The sequence below is a fragment of the Alligator mississippiensis genome, chromosome 2, assembly GCF_030867095.1.
Source record: "Alligator mississippiensis isolate rAllMis1 chromosome 2, rAllMis1, whole genome shotgun sequence".
NCBI classification, from domain to species: domain Eukaryota; kingdom Metazoa; phylum Chordata; order Crocodylia; family Alligatoridae; genus Alligator; species Alligator mississippiensis.
The window spans coordinates 19,990,611-20,011,975 of record NC_081825.1 but is presented as its reverse complement, the minus strand read 5'-3'; the positions used below and the strand labels follow the sequence as shown (position 1 = coordinate 20,011,975).

At 43.6% G+C, this 21,365-nt stretch overlaps 1 protein-coding gene across 5 annotated transcripts in view; it reads left to right on the top strand.

Annotated features, from left to right (window-relative positions):
* ZFYVE28 (zinc finger FYVE-type containing 28) overlaps positions 1–21,365 on the top strand; it is a 289,590-nt gene that overhangs the window by 128,015 nt on the left and 140,210 nt on the right. For all 5 annotated transcript variants that reach the window (XM_006263292.4, XM_059721512.1, XM_014607707.3 and 2 more), the window contains exon 2: positions 10,347–10,487. In XM_006263292.4, the coding sequence (XP_006263354.2) occupies positions 10,347–10,487 (141 nt within the window). The remainder of the gene's footprint in view (positions 1–10,346; positions 10,488–21,365) is intronic.

The window sequence follows — 21,365 nt, the reverse complement described above, 5'->3', positions numbered from 1 at the left end:
TCTGCAAAAGAACTCTTTGCATCATCAGCAAAAAAAGTTATCTATATGGAAGGAAATTTATGTACAAATAAATAATGGCTATATTAAAAACCCATGGAAGATGATTTATACCAACCTGCCCAACACAACATATTATATTTGGATAAAAACAAATATAACATCTGGCATGTTACCTGCCAAATTCTATTATATATCCTTGACCTTTCTTTGGTACATAAGTAATCAGGACAAGAGGACACAGCATTGTAACTGCACAAACAGCGAGAGAACTTCGCATACATTTGTAGTCCCTCCTTTCTGTGCCCTCGATCCCCACCCTAATCTTGAGTATGTTCTACATATCTTTCTGAACTGTTGTTTCCTGCAACTTGGCCCTTGGTTGAGGTTCAGAATTATTGCTAGTTCCATGGTGAAAACACTAGGGCTAAGTTCAGAAAGTCAAAAAGTCCAAGGTCTAATCGATTCAATCCGTGCAGGTTAGTCTAAACTGCACAGATTGATCAGATAAGTAAGTGAACAGACATTTACTTTTGATTCCAGAAATGCAGCCTGAGGCCTGCAGTGGCCCAGAAACTGGGAGAGGGGGGATGCTAGAGTGCATGCTAGAGGAGATGGCTTGGGCCAAAGCTAACCCACCCACCTGTGGGGAAGGAGAGGTTGTGGGGGAGATGGAAAACTTCTTGGGAGGTTGAGACACTGTGAGTTAACTTGAATCTGGAGGGGATCTGGGACAGAAATTCAGTAAACCGATTTAACCAAAATCAGTTAAGTCTGATACTGCATCCATCCAGATTTATCTTAAGTTGGTTTCGGCCATGCGCTGAACTTATGTTGTGTTAAGATTTGAACTGCTTGCCAATCACTTATACTGGTGTATGTATAATTTCTGTCCCTAGCCCATGTTGCTCAGAAACTATAATAAATGTATCTTGAAGTTCAGAACCTAACACAATCACTCTAATTTATGTTAATCTTGTAGACGTATGGTACCAGTTGTTCCAAATATGCCTCAGTTCAAAATAAGAAATACCTTTGTTTAAATACTGACCACAATCCTCATATTTCATTGGAGATCATTTAACCAGGGGTCTTGCTTATCTGTTACCTCCATGGAATGATATTATGGGGGAATACTGTGTATGCCCCAAACCAGGTTACTTATTTAACACCTAAAGTGTTCATTTAAATATTTAAGGATTTGAAGCACTAATTCTCTGACCATGAAAAACAAGAAGTAAATACAGACTAAATTATTTGAACTATCTTCTGCATAGTTTGAAAAGAAAATTAGTGCTGAGATTTGATACCATCTTTCCTTTTCTGCTGCTAATCAGAGAAAATTGAATTCAGAAAGTTGTGGATATTCACTTCACATGACCCCCTGCTAAGCGATTTAGAGTTTCATGCAGTTTCATCTTGCTAGGGACCACGTATGATTGACATAATTAATCAAAGATCGCACCATTAATCCGCAACACAACATAACACAGCAGAGAGAACTCAATTAAAACTTCTGATCCTCCAATTTGAAAGATCAGTCATGTGAGAGCTCTGAGCTCCATCTTGTATTTTTGCTTAGGACCATAATTATTAAACTTCCCTATTTGTTTCTGTAGCGTGGTTTAGATAAGTTTATTTATGAAAGCCTTTGCTTCACCAGATATTAACACACTGCTTCCTGAATCCAAATTTCTTCTTTTTTTCCTCTGAGAGTTCAGAGTTTGTTTAAAGTCGGTATTTGGCAAACAGGAGTTGTTCAGGCAGCAGTAAATTCCATGCAGGAGTCATAAGCCAACGAAATTTGCTTCTGGGACTGACTTCTCCATAGATTTTGATAGGCATTTTCACACCCGTGTTTAGGTCTCCCATACATCCAGGTTTTCCCTGATTTGTCCTCTTTGCATCCTCTGATCTCCATCTGGGTCTTTCTTTAAAACATGAGTAAATTTCTGGAATTTTGCTCTACTCAGCAATGAAGTTTTTCCTAGCACTCCCTGGCTTGCCTTAGCAAGGAGCTGCTTGGGGTTAGGGGGAGCGAGGGAAGGCAGTTGGAGGCAGGGGATATCACGTGCATTTGCGCGCACAGAAGGACGTGGCTGGCATCCAGCCAGGCAGGGTGGTAGGAGCAGCCTTAGCAGCTGGATACAGGTGAGTCTTTTGGGAGTGGGGGTTGGTGCTCCAGGGCTTGGGGACTGTCCAGGGTGCTGTGTGGGGCATGTGAGTCTGTGTATATGGGTGGGGGTGGGTGCCTGCTGGCACTGGGGGAAGCTGAGCGGTGGGGCTGCAGCAGAGCAGGGGGGGTAGGGGGAGGCACCTGCCCCTTCAGCGGGAGAAGGGGGAAGAGGGGCCCTTTGGGGGTAGCAAGGAGCTGCATGGCTGGTGGGTGGCACCAGGGCCGCTGCCCTTGCTTGCAGGGGCCGGGCAGCTGGGAGATGCTGCAGGCCTGGGGGAGGAGGGGGCTGTGGGTCAGAAGTGAGGGGCACCAGCAGGAAGGGCAGGGGGGTACCAGTATGGCCCCAAGGCAGTGGGGTTCTGTGGGTTGGGAGTGAAATCATGCAAGGCTTTTGACTCTTATTTGCTAATGTGGATCAGCTAGTAATTTTTAAAAATAGCTTAAATAACTCACCTATTGGTGAATCTTTTAATTTTGTGACTGCTTATGTATATTATTTTATAACCAGTCTCACTAGTGGTTATGCAAGGTTTTTAGGTTCTCCTTCCTTTTAATTTTTGCTGTCAGAGGTTTAGAAATAGTGTCATTGTTAAATGGGGGGAAATGCTCTTCAATCTGGAGAAGAGCAGTTACAGAAGTTTGAGTCAAACAATATTTATTAGGCAGTTTAACTAAATATTTTTCTGTCCTGCTGGTACCCAGTGTATTTTAAGATACAGTACTGAATATAGTTATTGCATGAAATGTTTCTAACTATGGTGCTGTAAATGTCATCCACCTTCCCAGTCGTCCTACTGTACATTGCCCTCCTTAGGGTTGTTAGTCTGAAGTTTGACAACTTAAATAAGATCATCAGTAGCTGAAATCAGTGAATAGATTGGGGGAAAGAACAAATGAGACACTAACTGACCTTATATTGATAAGGTTTGTGGGTGTTTTTCTGTTTTATTTGAAAAAAAATGTGGATTTTTATTTGGGGGAGGGGGACCTTCTTTTCTTCAAACTCTTAAGTTATTGTATGTTCAGCTGCTCTAGCCTTTCCTTGAAAAGGCTTTTCAGCCATGCTAGAGCTCATAATGAGTTTAAAGCTATCTTTTATATTATTAAGCTTATGCATAAATAAGGTTCTAAGAGTCAGTGTGCCAGTTACCAGGGCAGCCTTTTGCTATTGCCCCATTAGATTAGTGACTGAAAAGTATTATGCCAGATAATACTGTGGTGATATTTAACATAGCTGACAGGGTTCAAGTCACTCAATCTTTGCTTTGTTGGCTGCTGATGTTTATAACGAACATTTGCAGTATTTTACTTCTGTCTTTTAAAAGGCAGAGGCTCTTTGCTAAAAGAGCTGTTATGATGATCTTTCTCATGGGTAGCTACATACATTTTTGAAGTCAGGGTTTCTTTTTTCCCCCTGTATTTTGCTAATAGTAAATATAGATCATTAGTAAGATACTGTCTGTCTTATGTAGTATCTTTTGTTACTGGATGCTATTGGATACTCATCATGCTCTATCCTCAGCTAGTCTCTATCTCCCTCTGTTCTGCCCATGATGTCTTGCTATCCATCCAAGATCTTTCTGCTGTTTTTTTATGTCAGCTTTACATTCCGGTTGCCATTAGCATGCGTCACCAGGTGGACTCTCAAAATGTGGCATGTAGCTCATCTTTTTTTTTTTTTATAAGGTCTACTTTTTCACATAGTCTCTTTTTAATACTAGTGGAGGTACAGTCACCCCTAGCAGCTGTTCATTAGTTATGTGGTCCTTCTATGACAATTTTAGAAACCCTTGATAGCACCATAAAATGAACAGATACAATTTCTTTAGAAAAAGTGCTTTTAATTATTATGTTGCACACCCATAACTTTAATGCAGACCATGTGGGAGATGTTAAAAATCAGATCCTACTCATTAATTCTGTGTCCCTTCTCATCAATTCCAGTGCCCAGATCTTCCATCCTCTGTGATAATGCTTCCTAGGCAGTGCAAGTTCCTTACTTTCTGCGTGGTTGTCCTTTTTGCTAAAATATTTCATATTTTTACAGTGTACCACAGTGTACCAACTGTGGTTTTCACTTCACCTATGTTTAACTCCAGAGCATAATCTTTGTTATATTCTTATAAAATCTTCGTTACTTTAATTGGCCTTTTCCTGAATCATTCGACAGCATTGTTGGTCCATTTGTCATTTATTTTATGCCTTCTTCTGTTGGTTTAATTTAATACCTTGTATTAGATGTTGAGTAAAATCATTATACAGCCTTGTCTGCCTCCCTTTCATCTCTTAGACAACTTCTCCCATTTCCCATTCTAAGTCTTCCATGAACGACTGGTGCATCCCGAGACTGAGGTGGGGCACCATTTGTAGTCGGCGGTGAGTGGGGACCACCTACAGACGCTGGTGGCGGTGGCCAATCTCAGGGGGCACATACCCTCTCTCCCATGCTCCCCCTACACACTGCTAATGAAGTCTTCTGTGTACAGTATTATTGTCTGTGAATTCCTCTGGATCTTGAAGTGTCAACTAATATGTACTGGTATATTTGGTATTTTTTTAAAATCAAATGCATGTAGTTTAGTATAAGGTTCTGGTTCATGATGGCATTTATCAAATCCTTCCTACTTCTGAGACTCTGCTGGTTTTTGCTGAGCTCCTCATCAATCATTTCTTATATTCAGTCAATTCAAACAGAATTTTGCAGGCATGCAGGATTAGGCTGATTTTTCTGTAATCCCCATAATCCATAGCATTGTTCTTTTGGGGGATTGGGATGCATACTGAGGTGGTAAAGTCTTCTGGCCTCCTAAAGGGCTTTTCAAGCCTCATCTCTTAAACTTTTTCGGTAGTTCTGTTAGTATTTCAGCACATCCTGGTGCCTTTCCACTTAAGTAATTTAGCCAAAATGTTATTGTTTAATCATGATGGACCTCCTTGTGTAATTTAGAGGGATTTTTTTCAGACTTGTTTATCATATAGCTTCTTTCATAGTTTCTTAGTTGTTAGGGTCAGAAGGGACCTCAGTAGATCATCGAGGTTGACCCCCTGCCCTGGGCAGGAAAGAGCACTGGGGTCATATGACCCCAGCCAGGTGCTTGTCCACCTTGATATACTATAACTATTTTTCAGAGTGTTAACAAACAAACTCATAAACTGCTATAAGGTACAAGTACTTTGTATAGCAAGTTGAAAGTCGTATCATGGTAAGACCAGGTTTAACTAACAGTACTGGTGGTAATCCATTCAGGAGCTCTACTTTTCTCTGGCTTTTGTCCTACTTTTTGATAAGGTCACCAGCTTTCCAATATTTCCTCCTTTTTCTCTCTGTTTGTCACTTGATGAGCTACTCTGTGCTTGCCACCTTGAAGTCCCTAGAGGTGGAGGTGTCAAACCTGGAAGGTGAGAAATGTAATGAATGGTCCCTCAGCCCTAGATAACTCCCTATTCTCCCTTTAATTTTTGGGATGCCATTGCAAACCTATTTCCACTCTTGGGAGACCCTGGCAATGGTACATTCCTATGCCCAGTGTTTTCTGTTATCCTGTGCATTACAACCAAGTGATGGGGCTACCATGCTTTTTATAGCTTGGGATGCATATGATACAGGTATTTGCATGAGTTTGTGCTAAGAAATGGGTCTGATGTTTCAAGACTTCTCTTGATTCCCCAGATTGTTGAGGCCTTGGGGTACATGACACTTTTCCACGAGACAAAGGAGCAGTAAACCTACCTGTTTGTGGAAGCTAGGGCTTCCTGCTAGATATGTATTGTTACCTACTACTGAGATGATGCCTGAAAAGGTCCTGAAGCAATGGATGGGGACAGATGCATACTGTGGGGTACAGGAGAAACTTACTTCCTGATAATGTTTGGGCTTGGTTCAGCAATGTTTGCACCCAGCATTTTCCTGTGTTGCCCAAGCAAATATGATTTGAGCTTGTCATACTATCACTACATATCTGCAGTCAATGCAAGACAACCAGCCTGTGAAGGTAAATGAAAATTTGGTGTATGAAGCCAGGGAGAGGCAGCAATGTGCTTTTTGGGGATAAATTGATGCTCTCTGTTTGCTTGATATCAAAGGAAGGAAGGAAGACATTGGGTTCTAGTGCTTATGCAACCACTGATCATGCAGTAAAGCACTTGAGCCTGCACCCTGGAGTGTGTTACAACAAAGTTCTGTTAAAACTAGCTGAGAGTGTTACACACACATGCCTTTTGGCTGGGTTTTAGCTTGTGGCCAAAGGGAGGGCTGGGAAAGATGTCCCAGTGCTGACTAGGTAATGTTCAGATGTTTGGGTATAGTACAAGAATGATCACAGGGCTTTTTTCCCAAATGATATGACAAGTGTCATGTATAGATGATTTTTTCTTTACTAGGTTTCTGCATTATAACAGAAGGCTGGAGGGAAGGTACTGGACCCCAACACCAATCACTTGGTGTTCACGTCCTTGGCTTGCACACTTCAGGATGGGGCCCAAGATCAGTCAAAGCAGGACTCTAAAATCATTTAAGGCTATGCAAGCACAAGACTTCCAGTTTAGTTTTTGCTTGGTTCTGAAGGGGATAATTGATCGCCCCTGTGGGTAGAACCTACTGGTAGGACCTTGCCCGTGTTAAAAGGTTGGGCCTAGACCTTCTTTTTTGGGAATCCCTCTGTCAAGGATGATTGTCTTCCATGATTGTCTTATCTGTGTTTCTGAAGATGGCTGAGGCCTATCTGGGATCAACAGACTCTACTGCAGCTTGGATGTGTTTCTGTGTGGGGAGGATGGTGGTGGATTCTTGATTTGCTCTACGACATGCTGTTTCTGCCACCATGTGTGCTTTTTTCTTCTGTTAAAGAGGACTATTCAGAATCCAACAATAGTAATATGTCTTCAGTAGAAATTTGCTGGGCCCTCTTCCTTGCAGTACTGCAGTCCTAATAATAATAAAAAATGGCAGCACATCTCAGGAAACATCTTTCATGCTAACCATTGGGTTGGCATTCTTTGTCATGTGTGATTGGGATGGGGGGTCTAGGGATGGGAGACCAAGGCATGGGGTCTTGCATTGCAAGTTTATGAGGGCTGACTGGGAGAGGGAAACTGAGGCATAGGGTCTTGTGATGGGCTGGCTGGGAGGCATGGGTCACTTGTTAGATTGAGGTAATGAACAACTGAAGTTGAGGGCTTCAAGGGAAGCACACAAGGAACAAATTTTGTAACTGAAAATTTTAGTTCTTCAAATAAACCTAAGATAATCATTTGAAAATAAAGGCCTTCTCACTCTTACAGTCCCACTGACCATCTGGTGGAAATTGTTAGTCAGGAAAGGGTGGCTGCCTCCTACCCATCCTTTGCCAGTCTGCACTGTAACTCATGCTGGCATGAAGCTGGTGGTATTGTCTCTGGGTGGGTGGGGGAGGGTAGGTGGGCACAGGTGCCTTGCACTTGTGTCATGGACATACTCCTCTGCAGCAGTAGCCACCCTGTTCAGGAAGGGTGGCATCAGGTGCATAATTCCACAGTGGACTGGAAGGACAGAGGAGTCTGGAGGAATGATTCTTGGACCCTCTGCATTCTTCACCAGTCTCTGTACCAAACCTAGCAACTGGGAGTCTGCTGAAAAGTTCTCAGCAGCTCCTCTGACCAGTCCTGCTGGTGCTACTTGTGGTGGCAACACGCTGTGCAGATATCTCCGCAAGGTCCATCTAGTATTTGATCTTGGTGCTCTTGCTTACATTTTTGGCTTCAGGAAATCCTCGAAGTAGGAATGTTCCTTCATGGGAGAACTTGACAAAAAGTGGCAGGCCATGGTGAACCTCAAGTGGGTACTTGGGTTGGTGCCATGTTGGGCTTAGGTCACACCCTCCAAGAGTGGTTAGGGGTGTTACTCTGAGGCCAGTGCCACCCCACTAGGTAGGTTAATGAACCATCCCATGGAGCAGAAGTGGGATGGGGTGAGGGTTGTGAGTGGTGCATTCTGGGATACTGGAGGACTGCAAAATGTTCATATTATCTCCATGGAGCTAAATGTGTGTTTCTTAACATGACCTAGCAATAATCTCATAAAAAAAGTTTTAAGTTTGCTATGATATTAGTGCCCTTATTACTACTTGAACATGTGGTTGCTTGTGTTTTAAGAACACTTAATATGTGCTAAGTGTGGAAGAAGGCCATCTGTTTCTCCCCAAAAACTCTGCTCTGTGATAATTTGGTTAGGATGGGCCCTGCAGAGGGTACACACCTTACCGTATCTCTTTAGGTAACCTCAGCTGGATACATTCCTGAGGGAGGGGAAAAACCTGTTCCTTCTACCTATGTGACTGGCATCACATACTGGGGTGAGGGGCTTGGGCTCCCTGGTTGGTTAGAGACAGCCAGTCTGCCCAGTAACCAGTGATGCATTTCAAATTGGTTGGCTGACAGCCAACAGGTGCTGGCCACCATTGGACCAGGTAAATGAGGTCATAAGGGCTATATAAGTTAAGGACTGCCCAGGAGGAGGGGGCAGCAGCCATGAGGAAAACTCAGAGAGAGAAGAGCTGGACCATCTGAAACTTGCTCTCTCTCTCAAAACTCATGATCAAGGAACTGCCTGCCTTCAGAGGGAATCTCTACCTGCCTCTGGATGATACTTGTGAGTAAGCTACCTGAGATCTAACTAGATATATAGGTTGCAGTAACTCGTCACGTGATCAAACGCTACTCTAGCCACCCTGTTTGCTCTATGGGATTTCTCTGATACTACTCAACTCTGTACCCTATTCTAACCCCACTCCTTGTAACCAATGAAGTTCTCCTTTGTACCCAGCATGGGATACTTACTGGGAGTGGGTCTAGATTATGCCTTAGGGTCCCCTTTGTTTGGTTAAGGGAAACCACTACTTGTGCTTCCATCTGAGGGAAGCACCCCCAAGTGCTTGAAATGAGTCAAGTCCCCTTGAGGGCTACTAGGCCTGTATTTCTCAGGGGGCACAGTGCCAGAATCAAGCCCGTCCTGGGGTGGTGGCAGCTCTACCCCCAGGCTAGTGGGTGTGCTCCAGGACGGAGATTGGCCAGAGGTTGGTGGCTCAGCACAGGAGCACCCCCTACTGGCCTGCCACACTAAGTGTAACATGTGACATGGCCCCACCAACAGCTATTGTAAGTTTTCTCTTTTTTTTTTTACAGAGTATTTTAAAATACATCTTCTTTAAATATATGCTACTGTCAAAACAAGGGGGGCAGTGGGAAGAAAGAAGTGGCCAGCTGTGTGTGTACTTAGCAGTTAATTTCCATCTATTTTCAATGCAGTTAACATCATTTTCTGAATTAACATAGTTTTCTGAATTAACCTTACTACAAATCCTTATCGGCTTTCAAAGTACCAGATAGCACAGGAGACCAGACATGTTTCATTGCCCGAGCAAATCCAGACTGCCCATCCATGCACCTGAATACTGACCTCAGAGAATGATAGTTCATTATCCATTTATTTTCAATCCTTGACTTCAATTTTTATAGTGATTTCTATAATGCAGAAGCCTGTCCCGCAGACGCAGGATAGAGAGAGCACTAGAATTATTTTATTTGGGTCATCAAACAGATGATTACAACTGTCAGTCATTCCAGCCTTGGCTGCAATCATACTGGCAACCTAGAGGTTAAAGGCTCCATATTCTATTATTGTATTTCAACTGTTATGCTTCATCCTATATTGGAAGGCTAGGATTTCTGTACCGTTCTGTTCTTTTTGTGTTGGAAAACAATTTTTGCCTGTTTTTCCTAGAGCTGAAATGTATCATTTATGTTTGTTTAACAAACAAAACTTGTGATTCAGCTGTTTATTATGCCAGAATAACTATGTGCCAGCATTAATGTAAGTGCCAACATAACTTTGGAAATTGTGGGAGAATGATTATTGTGATAATGTTTCTGTTTCTGCAATTAGTCTCTCCCTTTTCCTGTCCTCCCCCCAACCCCATAATGCAGTAGCTAAATTAAAAAAATACTTCTGATGAGTTTTACCATTTTACCATTACTTCTTCTGTCTTGTCAGATGTGTAGCTTTTGCCCAGGTCTTGTTCTAGTCATCCATTCAGTGGGTTTATTTATTCTTTTTAAATACATGGAGTTAAATAGAGTCTTTGTTTAAACACAATAAGGTGCATTTAAGTTTAATACTGTATATATTTCTTCATTGCAGAGAACAGATCCACAGCTCCTTGCTCAATTCTATTATGCAGATGAAGAACTGAATCAAGTAGCAGCTGAACTGGACAGTTTGGATGGAAGAAAAGACCCGCAAAGATGCACTCTGTTGGTCAACCAGTTTCGCTCTTGTCAGGTAATCAAAATAGCATATTCTGGCTTGGTTCATATTTCATTTAGTTTATCCAGATACAGTGTCCAGTTTTTTTTACTTACTCTAAACCCTTAGGGTATATGTTTTTGGAATTATTTGTAAAACTAAATTTGTCTTTATATTTGCTTTCAAAGAATTTTGCATAAATGCAAAATTAACAACATCCGTTTGAATTAACTGGATAAACATTTATAAACCATTCAGTTCAGGTTTATTATTTTTTCTTAAGAGTATTGAATATTAATTGATATACATACAAGAGTACTGAATACAGTGGTCAGAGTTCATAATGGCTACTAAAATCTGTAATGTAGGATTTTAATATTCAATATTGACCTCTTTTGTAAATATTGATCTTTTAAATGAAATCTACCCTATCCATAGTAACATATAGTACGCGCACGTGTGCTTGCATGTGTGCACGTGCATACATATGACCATCATTTCAGTACAATCCAAAGGCAAAAGGCTGGGAGGCTGCAAAGATCAATTAGACATTAGAGCTAGACTTGATGATCTGTGAATCTATGATTGATCCATTTTACAAATCAAATAAAAAAGAAACTAGAAATTGTACTTTTCCCTGTTGCATGATTCGTTAATCAAAACTCTGACTTTATATTTTTATTGTACTTTCTAATTTATTAAAGGATAGCGAACTCAGAGAAAAATTGTAATTACTCATTGAGTCTAAGGGCAGACATTTAGGATGGATTGCATTAATTAATCTTTGAAGGGCTCAGAATTAAGGACTAGTCTAAGACTGTAGAAATGCATTCTATTTTGTGTAACTAAATATGACAGTAAATTACAACTGATAGGGATGTTATTGTATCAAAAGTTCAATGCTTCTTTCAGCAGAGAAGTGAGCATCAAATCAGCCTGTCACAGATTAAGATTTTGAGGCAGAGAAGTTTGCATGCTATTAAAGACCTTGAGAGTGGTGTCATCTGGAGTTTTGTACTCCTGGTAGGGTCATCCATGGCATCAAGGTTAGGAATGAAGTTTCCAGTCTAATAATGATCCAAAAATAAAATTGCTAAATGGTAGAGTAGACAGATGAAGGATTAACACTTCACAATGGTTTTCGAATCGGATGAAAGCTGCAGAAAATAGAAACTTCTGGTCATCTAGGATTTCCTTGCCATTGGATTAACTGTCGTGTTGGCAAAGTCTCATGTGGTTGCTCGTGTACAGTGACATCCCCACATTAATAGAAGATCTACACAGGTGTCTTCTGTCCACAGCAAGTCCTACAGTGATGTACATGGGGCAATAGAGGCAGGTGCTAGTGACTAGTGGAAGACCCTTGTTATGCACCTGCAATGGAGGCGATGATTGCATGATGGTCATTTTGTACTTGGAACTGAGACAGACATGCAATTTGGTAACTGCGCTCATGACTGAGTAGACCTATTTAGGATCTGCTCTGTTCATCCTGTATGGGGATGGGGCTAGAAAAGGTGTCCTCAACATAGTCTGTTTCATTCCACCTGACTAAAAGGTCATGTCCAGTGATATCAGTATGTTTGTGATCCAAATCAAGTAATGAAGTTTACAACCTGGAATATCTGTACCTTGAAACTGACCATCAAGTGTGACAAACTGGAGCAAAGGACAGCACTCGTGGTCACAGAATTTGCATGAGTTGCTATTGACATTGCTGCACTTAATGAGACCAGATGCAGAGGAGAGGGGCTGAATGCTTGGCAGAATGCCATGAATTCCAAACAGAAGCAAGATATTGATCACCTTATTAATTTATTTATAAGCAAGTTGGAAAAAAGGTATCTTGGTAACTGCAGATCATTATTACGAATATTTAGAAATGTGAACTAACAGATTCCTGCGGACCTGAGAGATACCAGAATCATTACTATATTCAAGAAAGGAGATGGATTGGATTGCAGTAATTATTATTATATTGTACTCCTGTCCATACCTGGGAAGATCCTTGCCCTCATGCTCCTCAGTAGACTCACTTGCCTCACTGAAAACATTCCACCCAAGTTTCGGTTTGGTTTCAGACCACTTAGAGGTACAATAGATATGATCTTTGTTGCTAGACAGCTGTAGGAGAAATGCAATGCAGAGATCTTTACATGGCCTTTATTAACCTGACTAAGGCCTCTGATTCAATCAAAATAGAGGCTCTATGGAAGATCCTGATGAGATTTGGATTCCTGCCACAATTTGTTACCATTATCAGTAGCTGTGCTCCTTTCCCTGCTGCCTGCCTAGAGGCATGTGTGCACCTGCCACCAGCCATGAGCTTTGCAGACCTCAGTGCAGCAGTTTGTAGCCAGCCTACCACCTGCTGCGCCCCTCTCCCCCTGGTCTCAAAGATGATGCAAGTTGTGGGATGGTAGATTTTAAGACTTATGGTTGGGACGTGAAGAAAGTGTCTCTATCGGTAGCATAACCAGGTGGGCAAGATAGACACTTGCCCCAGATGCCAAGGTAGGAGGGGTGCTGGAATCTCCCTGACACCCCCACAGAGACTGTGCCTCAGCAGCACTGCTGGGCTGGGAACTCCAAAACAGTCCCTGGCTGCTGTTTCTTTAAGAGCAACAGAACTGAGATGGGAAGAGCATGGTGGTGGCAGCAGCTCTGCCAGGACTGTGATGGAGTCCCATCCTGGCAATACTCCTGGCGTGTGGACTCCTGGCCCCCACCTACTCTCAGAATCCATGTGTCCCCCCCCAGACTGTGTCCCCCTGCCACTGCATGCTATTAGAGCAGCCCCAACTGCTCTTGGAACCATGTTTCCCTCTTCCACTCCTTCCCTTGCAATCCTGCTCTCCTGCATGGTTTGCCCTAGGCGCCTACCTGGTTTGTTAAGCCATTGGTCTCTGAAGTGAAACATGTCTCATCTCTCTTGCATAACTCAAGTAAAAGTCCTACAAGCTTGACCCAAAGAAGCCAAAATCCAGAGTTCACTGGGCTCAGGTGACCAGTAGAACTTCCCTTTAAGGTGTACACTTTCTTTCAGAGTCAAGAGAAGTAATCGGAAGCCCACAAAGGAATGTAAAAGCTTCCTAACAGGAAATGGTAAGGGAGTGGAAACAAAAGCTCACTCGCACCTCTCCCAAATTAAAGAGAGATAATTAATTCTTAGAAGGATGTTAAAGAGAGTGCATTGACGAGTGCATTGTTGTTGTGGCTGAAATTGCTTACCGTTGCTAAGAACAATCAGATTGCTAAGATTTGCTAAAACAGAGTTGCTAGGCTGGTGGAAAAATTCTATCCACTAATCAGGTTAAAATGACATTGAAGAACAGTGCACTATCAGCATACCAAGTGCCTGCATTAAGCTAGCTGATTCTATGGACAAAAGGAAAAAAAGTTTCATGCACTTGGTACTCTCCTTCCTAATATCTTTAAAAGAATATTGCATAGATTTTTGGGATCATGTTTCCAGAGAAGCAGCTGGAAGTCCATTGTTACTTTAAGAGGGATATTTAGTTATCTTAGTTTGCTGTTTGCAATTCCCGAAATGTTGCAACTATGCTATCACCAGTAAACAGTCATGGACTGTAGAAGACTGCTATAAGGAAAACAGCAAGTCGAGTGTTAGCCAATACTTCATGGTGGTTTGAGGTTTTAGTATTGCTCTTTTTAAAAGAACTTTAATTTGCACACCACTGAAAAAAGCAAGATCTAATTTGCTTCTGGGCAAGCTTCATGCTCTAGCATTTAAGAGCACTAGTATTGTCACGGAGTGCAAAAAGCAGTACAACAGTGGAGTCAAAGAGCAATTTGGGGAAAGGAAAAAAGTATTCCAGTCCTACTAATTGGAATAATACAGCCATTAAGTTGCTTCTAGCAAGGATGTGGGTCATCTTAACCTCTACAGTGGTCTCAGACAGTAGGATTCAGTCTTTGCAGGTTAGTCTGAGCTGCAGAGATAAAACTGAGAAACAAGTGAACAGATATTTACTTTTGATTCAGGAAATGCATCCACATGCCTGCAGTGGCTCAGGCCAGAAGCTGGGTGCAGTGGGGGGGGTGGGGAGAGGGGGACTAGGGCATGCCTTGTAGTCTGCCGGCCACTACCAAAGGGAAGGGACGAAGCTCCAAAGCTTTTCCTACCCTCCCTTCTTGGGCAGAGGGGCATGGCCAGGCCCTAGCCTGGGGGCTGAGGCCAGGGGGAGGGGTGCTTTAAGCACACTGTGGCCGGCATGAAACTTCAGCTCAGGTTCATGGGTGGGGGAAAAGGTAGTGGCATTGAATTCATAAAAGCTTGAACGAGAATAGTCTATTCTCTGAAGTGAACTACATGTATTGAACACAGCAATTTACAACCTCAAGCACACAACAGAGAACAAAGCTAAGATATAGCCCATTAAAACACAGTGAGAGCACACACAACTTAGACTAACTTAAAATGGAATGTAATAACCAACAAGACAAGAGAAAGCCTTGCATAAGTCTTATGTAAACCTGAGGGCAGAGTGTCTCCTTATAGCCAGGTATTCAGAAAGTTCTTCTTGGAGAATCTCGGCTTGGGTTTTTACAGGCACATTTGCACCTCTTCTCTCCCCTTGGGTGTCTTGACATTAGTATGCTTGTCCCCTATAGCACCTTTGGCAGGACTCTCATGCATCCATTGTCTTTTGTCTCCTCTTAGGTATTCCAGTCTCCCGCCTTTTACAGGTTCTGGTTTATAATATAAATGGAGTCCTCTGTTTTCTTTGGTCATACCAGCCCAAGCAGTCTCTCTCCTGTTCCCTTAGCTCCATTTCCAGCACACACATGTGATGATGGTACCAGGTCTTTGCCAACAACTCCCACCTCTCAGTCTGGTCCTGCAGGACTTGGCTCTGTGCTCACAGGTGGCAGGGGACCAGTCCCTCTAGCGCCGGTTCTCCAGCCTCTTCCCCCTCCCACATGGCCTGGGGGAGCTGAGGGAAAGTACAACCCCTTCTCCTCTCCCTCCCCTTCTACCTCCCCTTATTAACTGCTTGCCTCCTTCAGTGTCTGCCAGCACACTGCACTGGGCTGGGGAAGTGGGGATTAAAGGCCCCCCCAGACCCCAGATGGGATTTGCCAGATGGGGTTTGCAGTCCCTCTCAGGCTGTTGCTCCCCTGTGCCCCACACAAGGAGAGAGCAAGGGGCATGGCCCGCACACTGAGCCGGGGAAGTGGGGATTAAAGGCCCCCCCAGACCCCAGATGGGATTTGCCAGATGGGGTTTGCAGTCCCTCTCAGGCTGTTGCTCCCCTGTGCCCCACACAAGGAGAGAGCAAGGGGCATGGCCCGCACACTGAGCCGGGGAAGTGGGGATTAAAGCCCTTCCCAGGGTTTGTCTAGGGGCTGTTTGCCCCCCCTCCCCCCACCATGCTTCAGCAGGGGAAAGTCTGGCAGGGACTGCCCCTGCACTCCAAGGCAGACCCAGCTGTGGTCCCCAACTGGGCTTAGGAAGCAGAAGGGCAAGGCCAACCCTGCTCTCTGGAGCAGACAGCACAACCCAGCTCTGGGCTGCAAAGCATCCTGGGATACTGGGGGACTCTGATTTAACTTGAACCAGTTTTTAAACTGGTTTGACCTAAATCAGTTAAGTCTGATACTACATTCAACCAGGTTTATCTTAAACCAGTTTTGGCCGTTTTGAAACTGGTTTATGTGCACTGAACTTCTGTTCTGTTACAGGTTTAAACTAGTTTCTGATCATTAAAACCAGTTTATGTGCAACTTCTGCCCCTCGCCTAGAAGTTAGCCACCTAAGAAGGTAGGGAAAACATACAGAGACAAATCTGAGTCAGTTTAATTGGCTGTATATTCTAATGACATTCTACACTGTGATTCTAATAGTTTACAGTGCCTGGTGACTTTTATGCTTAGGTTCAGTTGACAAATAGATGGCTGCTGCCAGAGCAGTCTGTCATAAAAGTAGAAAGACCTGACCAACATCCTTATGCCTTCTTTCTGGGCTTGACATAAAATCTTTCCATTACTTACTGCTTTCCTGTAAGTCATGGAAGTAAAAGTCAGACTGTAGTCTAATGTTGTGTCAAGTAATTACTTTTTAATCATTAGAACTCCTTTATTATTTTTCTAGCACCCAAAAGGATCCTAGGTATCTTTACAGACAAAACACAAGCTTTTGTTCCTTTTGAACAGAAGCTGGCAACCTTTATTAACTGTGGGCAGAGCCACCCTGCTTCAACCTGGCATGTGGGGGTGGGGGGGGGCAGGGTTTGCCTGGGCTGGGGCCAGGCAGCTGGAAGCTGTGCTTATGCCACAACTGCTTGTCCAAGCCCCCTGCTTGTGAGTGCAGCTTCCAGGCCATAGGGAGCTCCACAGAGGCCATTGCCACTTCCCTCTGCCAGTGCCCAGCCTTCACCCCCACTCCTGACTGCCGTACAGTGCAGGTACAGTGGGGAGCTGCACTGTGGAAGCTGCGTCCACACTGCTGCTGTTTCCTACTTCACCTCCTGGCTGAAGCACAGGTGCAGCTGGAAACTGCCCAGCTCCGGCTAATTCTAAGTGTCTGGAAGATGGGCCTGCACTGCAGCTGGGGAGCAGGGCAGGGAGATGTGCTGGCAATGCTGGTGCAGCTCAAGCTGCACAGTCCCAGTGCAGTTCCTCATGGCTCAGCCCTAGCTCAGAAGCAGACAGAGGCAAAGCCTTCTGGCTCTGCAGGCCAGATCCAGCCTGAGGACCCTATGTTGTCACTCCCTGCTTTTGAGAGTTTTAAATGTAGTAGTAGGAGAAAAGATGACACGTATTAAAATCTGTAAGGAGTTAGGGGACTGCTGCTTGAGGGACAATGGAAAAGTGTTTTTGAGCACAGATACTGGCATGAGGACCTATCTGTGGAAGGGACAGTGCCTGAAGATGTATATGAAGGTACCTGTTGGAGAAGAGAAAATAGCAAGATCAGAAATGCATCAAAATTAGTCAACTACGGACATGGGGGGGGGAGCGGGGTCAGGGTGGAGGTAGTTTATATAGCTGTAACAACTTACAAGAGCAAGATGTTTTACCAGCAATTAAAAATAATAAAGGTCCTGTTAAAATAATCTTATCTTTCAGATTAGATATACATATTTTATAAATAATATTTTCACTTGCCACATCAAGAAGGCTTCAAGTCTTGGTTAAGGCAAACTAATGGAATAGAGTAGAGGACATTATGGTTAGTGCTGCTTTGGGTCTTGCACTGATTTTTGTGGATAAAGCATGCTGGAGCCCATTTTTCCTCTTTAAAAAACAAAGCCCCCTCAGATGACAAGCTAAGTTAGCTTGGAAGTAAACAGAGCTATCTGTAAGAACATTTTAAGCAGGGCTTTAAAACTCATGGAGTTATTTTCTCTTGAATTGCGAGCATTACAGATTGAGGTATGTCATGCTGAGCATGATACAGATGATTAAGGACTTGCGTAATAGTTTTTGAAGCTTTACATTTCATTTTCATATAAATTCAATATATCAATTTCCTCCACTTACTACTGGAAAAAATGGCTGTCGTGGCTTTACTTTGGTGTTTGCATTACATTTATAGAATTAGATGCCTATCGATCACGTTTCTTGAATTTACTATGTTTTATGATTTTTAACAGAATTGCACTTTGTCGTGCTATTCTTTGTTATACCTGGCAGTAGAGGTGCAATGATACATTAGTCCATATCATATTGGCACTGATAAAAGGAAAATTCACATTATGGGCAATCAGCTTTTTTGGCTGAGGTGGCCAGTAAAGTCACTGATAAGTGCTGTGCGCATCTGTGTGGCTGAAGCATGCACCTGGGCAGGAATGCACCCTGCCAGCTTGGAGAGCAGCATCTGGCCAGTAAGTCTGTTGGGGGCGAAGGTGCATGGGGGGGCAGATTTAGACCCCCGTGGTGAGAGAGAGTGGGGCTGGGGCAGGGGTGAAGCTGGTGGCTCATCTAGGTTGTGCAGGAGGACAGCTTCCACTGCTGCATGCACACCCAAGGGAGGCATGGGGGTACATGACCCCCAGATCTGGGTGCAGGGCAAGGGCAGGCTACTGCTGCTAACTGGTGCTTGAGGGCTGCACCAGTCTTTTCCCAGCAGCTGCTCTTGGGCCAGGTAGGCTGGGCTGCTTCAGTGCTGGGAGGGGGTTTACAGGGAGGCTAGAGCCACCGCTGTAGCACCCTCCCAGTGCCACTGCCACCTGCCCCAAGTGCAGATGCCAGGAAGAGCCCCACACAGCCTGCAAGCATGCACCCTGTACACAGATCTGGGGGGCACATCCCCCCCCTGCCTCCTGCAGGGGTGCACGCAGTGGTGGGAGCTGCTCCCCTGTGCCTCCCAGATGAGCCGCCAGCTCCATCCCATGCCCTACCCCAGCTGGGCAGTGCCTGCCCCTGCCCCAGCCATACTCCCTCCCTCGCTGTGGCAGCCTGTCTGCCCCCCTCCCTTTCCTTCCCCCATGCCCCTTCCCCCCAGTAGACTTACCAGCTGGATGCTGCTCTCCAAGATGCCGGGCTGCATATAGGTAATTGGATGGGTATCAGCCAATATGGCTAGTCAGTAATTGGTCATTGGTATCGGACCAAAAAGTTTTTATTGGTGTACCCCTACCTGGCAGAGTTACATGACTGGAGGGCATTTCCACTTCCTTAAAAGAAGCAGCACACTGTTGAAAAAAGCAATACAGTATCTTATAGAACTAAAGTGATGATGGCAATCTACGTAAAATGAAGTTAGACAGGCCAAGGCCAATCTATGAATCTATGAAAAATATATCCTGCCAGGTAAACAGTATATTTAATATACAACTCAGATATGTGAAGGACTCTCAACTCTCAATAAACCTAATATTTGCATATTTCAGACATTTTTCTTTTTCCCTTTTCCACACACATTATTATTTCAGATGGCGTTTGTAGAACAAATGTGAAATTATTTCAAAATGTAGCTCATTTAGAAATTTCCTGATCTAGAACTACTCATTTGGGGGCAGGAGGCGGGGAGAAAGACTTTCATGCTTTATAACACTACTTTTACCTGGTCTACCTGAATGCTTGAAAAGTTGTTTACATTGCATTTAAATGACTTCATCCTTAATGGACTTATTTTGCCCCTGGTTATGTTTACAATTTATGTGCCATCTTTTTCTTTGACTAAGTAAAATTATTTAAAAACTAGCTGATTGCCAGTCATGAATGATGGAGCATTTCAGGGAGAGCTTACGTGCCCCCCACCACTCACCCTTTGTGGTCAGCCACATAAACTAGGGGTGGGCAATTATTTTGGGTGGAGGGCCACTTACCAAATTTTGGCAAGTTGTTGAGGGCTGCATGGGTAGCTCCACCCCTTTGGCAGGTGGCCCACCCCCTTGATGCCATCTTGTGACTGGAAGTCCCACCCTCCTAACCCCTGACCTTTGCCACCAGAAGTTCATCCCTTTGCCCCCTTTCAGCAAGGGGATATGCCATCTTGGCACCAGAAAAATACCAACACACAACACACACCCTGCTGGTGTGCTCTGTGCTCCCTGCTCCTGCAATGCAGCTGGGCCACATGGTGCTGACAGTGCTGGCATGCAGGGAATGCAATTGCTGGGGGTGGGCTGGGCTAGGCTGCTCAGTCCTGCTAAGGCACCCCCTGGGTCCTACCACTCTGTCTCTGTCAGCTTTGATGAGACCCAGGGCAAGTCACTACAGCATTAAAGCCTAAGAACTCCCTCCACATCTGGCTCCCTGCCTGTGGGGGCAAGGCCCATGCAGCCAATTGCCATCCACCCTCTCTGGTGCACATGTGTAGTTGGCCCCCAGCATTACGGACAGACAGATGCACAGACAGAAGTACTAAGAATTTTAGTATATTAGAACTGTATTTCTTTATTCTTTTTATTGAAATTATTCTTTACTGTGCTATGTTAGGTAAGTTCAGTGATTAAATTTGGCAGGGGCAAAGTTTAAAAGCATCTCTTTAATGGAAATTCAGTTTATTGTAATCCTGGTGGTGCAGAGTTTAACTATTTTCCGATACTGTATGCAAGTGCTTTATATTATAAAGGGGCTTCAGAATTATGGTACTTGCTGCTCACTTTAATAAGATGAGAATTATTTCTCTAAGTTCTCAGAACAATGTGAGAGTCAGTTCCCAGCATGGTTTTATGAAAATTATTCCTAGCACAGCTGGTCATAAGTTTCTCAGCAATATGAAATTTGACCCACTAAAATAAAACAGGAAGGAATCTGTTTCTCACCAGGTATAACTTCACTTAGTCTCAATTATACATTTGAGTTGATCCTTCAGTGACATATTGGAGACCCCTGTAAAGTTCAACAAGACTGTTAACGCTGAAATGATGTAAAATATTTAGCATTGTATATCTTATTTATTATCTACCAACAGCATAAATTGTGGTGTACATGACAAAAATGTGTTCCAGCCAACATTAATATTGTCAACCCCAGGCATACAAAAGTTATGATGTCAGCTTAAGAGCTGAAAGATCTTAATAAAGCACCTGGAATGACTTTATAACCCTTCTGTATATCAGTCTTTTGATTACTTCCAAAAAAAAAAAAAAAAAAAAGGGAAATCCTGCCCACCTTCAGGGGGGAAAAAAAGACACAAACTCTGGAGAGCTGAGTGTAAAACCATGATAAGGCAGGCCAAAAAAGAATTTGAGAAGCATGTTACTAAAGACATGTACTTAAAGATAAATATTTTTTTAGTTTATCAGAAAAGAGAAGACTTCCAGGGAGTTGGTGGAGCTTTGAGGCTAAGTACAGACAGTCAAAAAGCCTGAGGCTGAATCAATTCAATCTTCACAGGTTTCTCTAAGCTACATAGATTGAACCAATAATGAAGTGAACTGACATTCACTGTTGAATCTGGACTGCCTTTCCAAATTCAACAGTGGCCCAGGTTGTTGT